We start from the raw sequence: 213 nt of genomic DNA on the forward strand, positions 1-213 counted from the left end.
CCTATAAGCGCACTACTTGATTGTCCTCTTTGTACAGTGCTTACTGTCTTAATTTGTCATACATTGCACCTCTATTGTTGCACTTTTTCATGGCTGGTTTTCAATTTAGCACAATATAATTAGGATGAAGGATTCTCCTAATTATTACAATGGTTATCATCCTATCCCCATGCCCAGAAATTTGAATGCCCTCATTCTGTGTCTCTCCAAGGT

The 213-nt window shown here is 38.0% G+C and overlaps 2 protein-coding genes across 2 annotated transcripts in view; one reads left to right on the forward strand and one right to left on the reverse strand.

Annotated features, from left to right (window-relative positions):
- The window catches only part of LOC119586539 (transmembrane GTPase Marf-like), a gene marked incomplete in the record, with an annotated part of 29,803 nt that overhangs the window by 28,886 nt on the left and 704 nt on the right, over window positions 1-213 (reverse strand).
- The window catches only part of LOC119586689, a 3,692-nt gene that overhangs the window by 520 nt on the left and 2,959 nt on the right, over window positions 1-213 (forward strand). The window contains exon 3 of the mRNA XM_037935421.1: window positions 124-211. Within this exon, the coding sequence (XP_037791349.1) occupies window positions 124-211 (88 nt within the window). The remainder of the gene's footprint in view (window positions 1-123; window positions 212-213) is intronic.

Source organism: Penaeus monodon, chromosome 21 (genome assembly GCF_015228065.2).
Source record: "Penaeus monodon isolate SGIC_2016 chromosome 21, NSTDA_Pmon_1, whole genome shotgun sequence".
Classification (NCBI taxonomy): Eukaryota; Metazoa; Arthropoda; class Malacostraca; order Decapoda; family Penaeidae; genus Penaeus; species Penaeus monodon.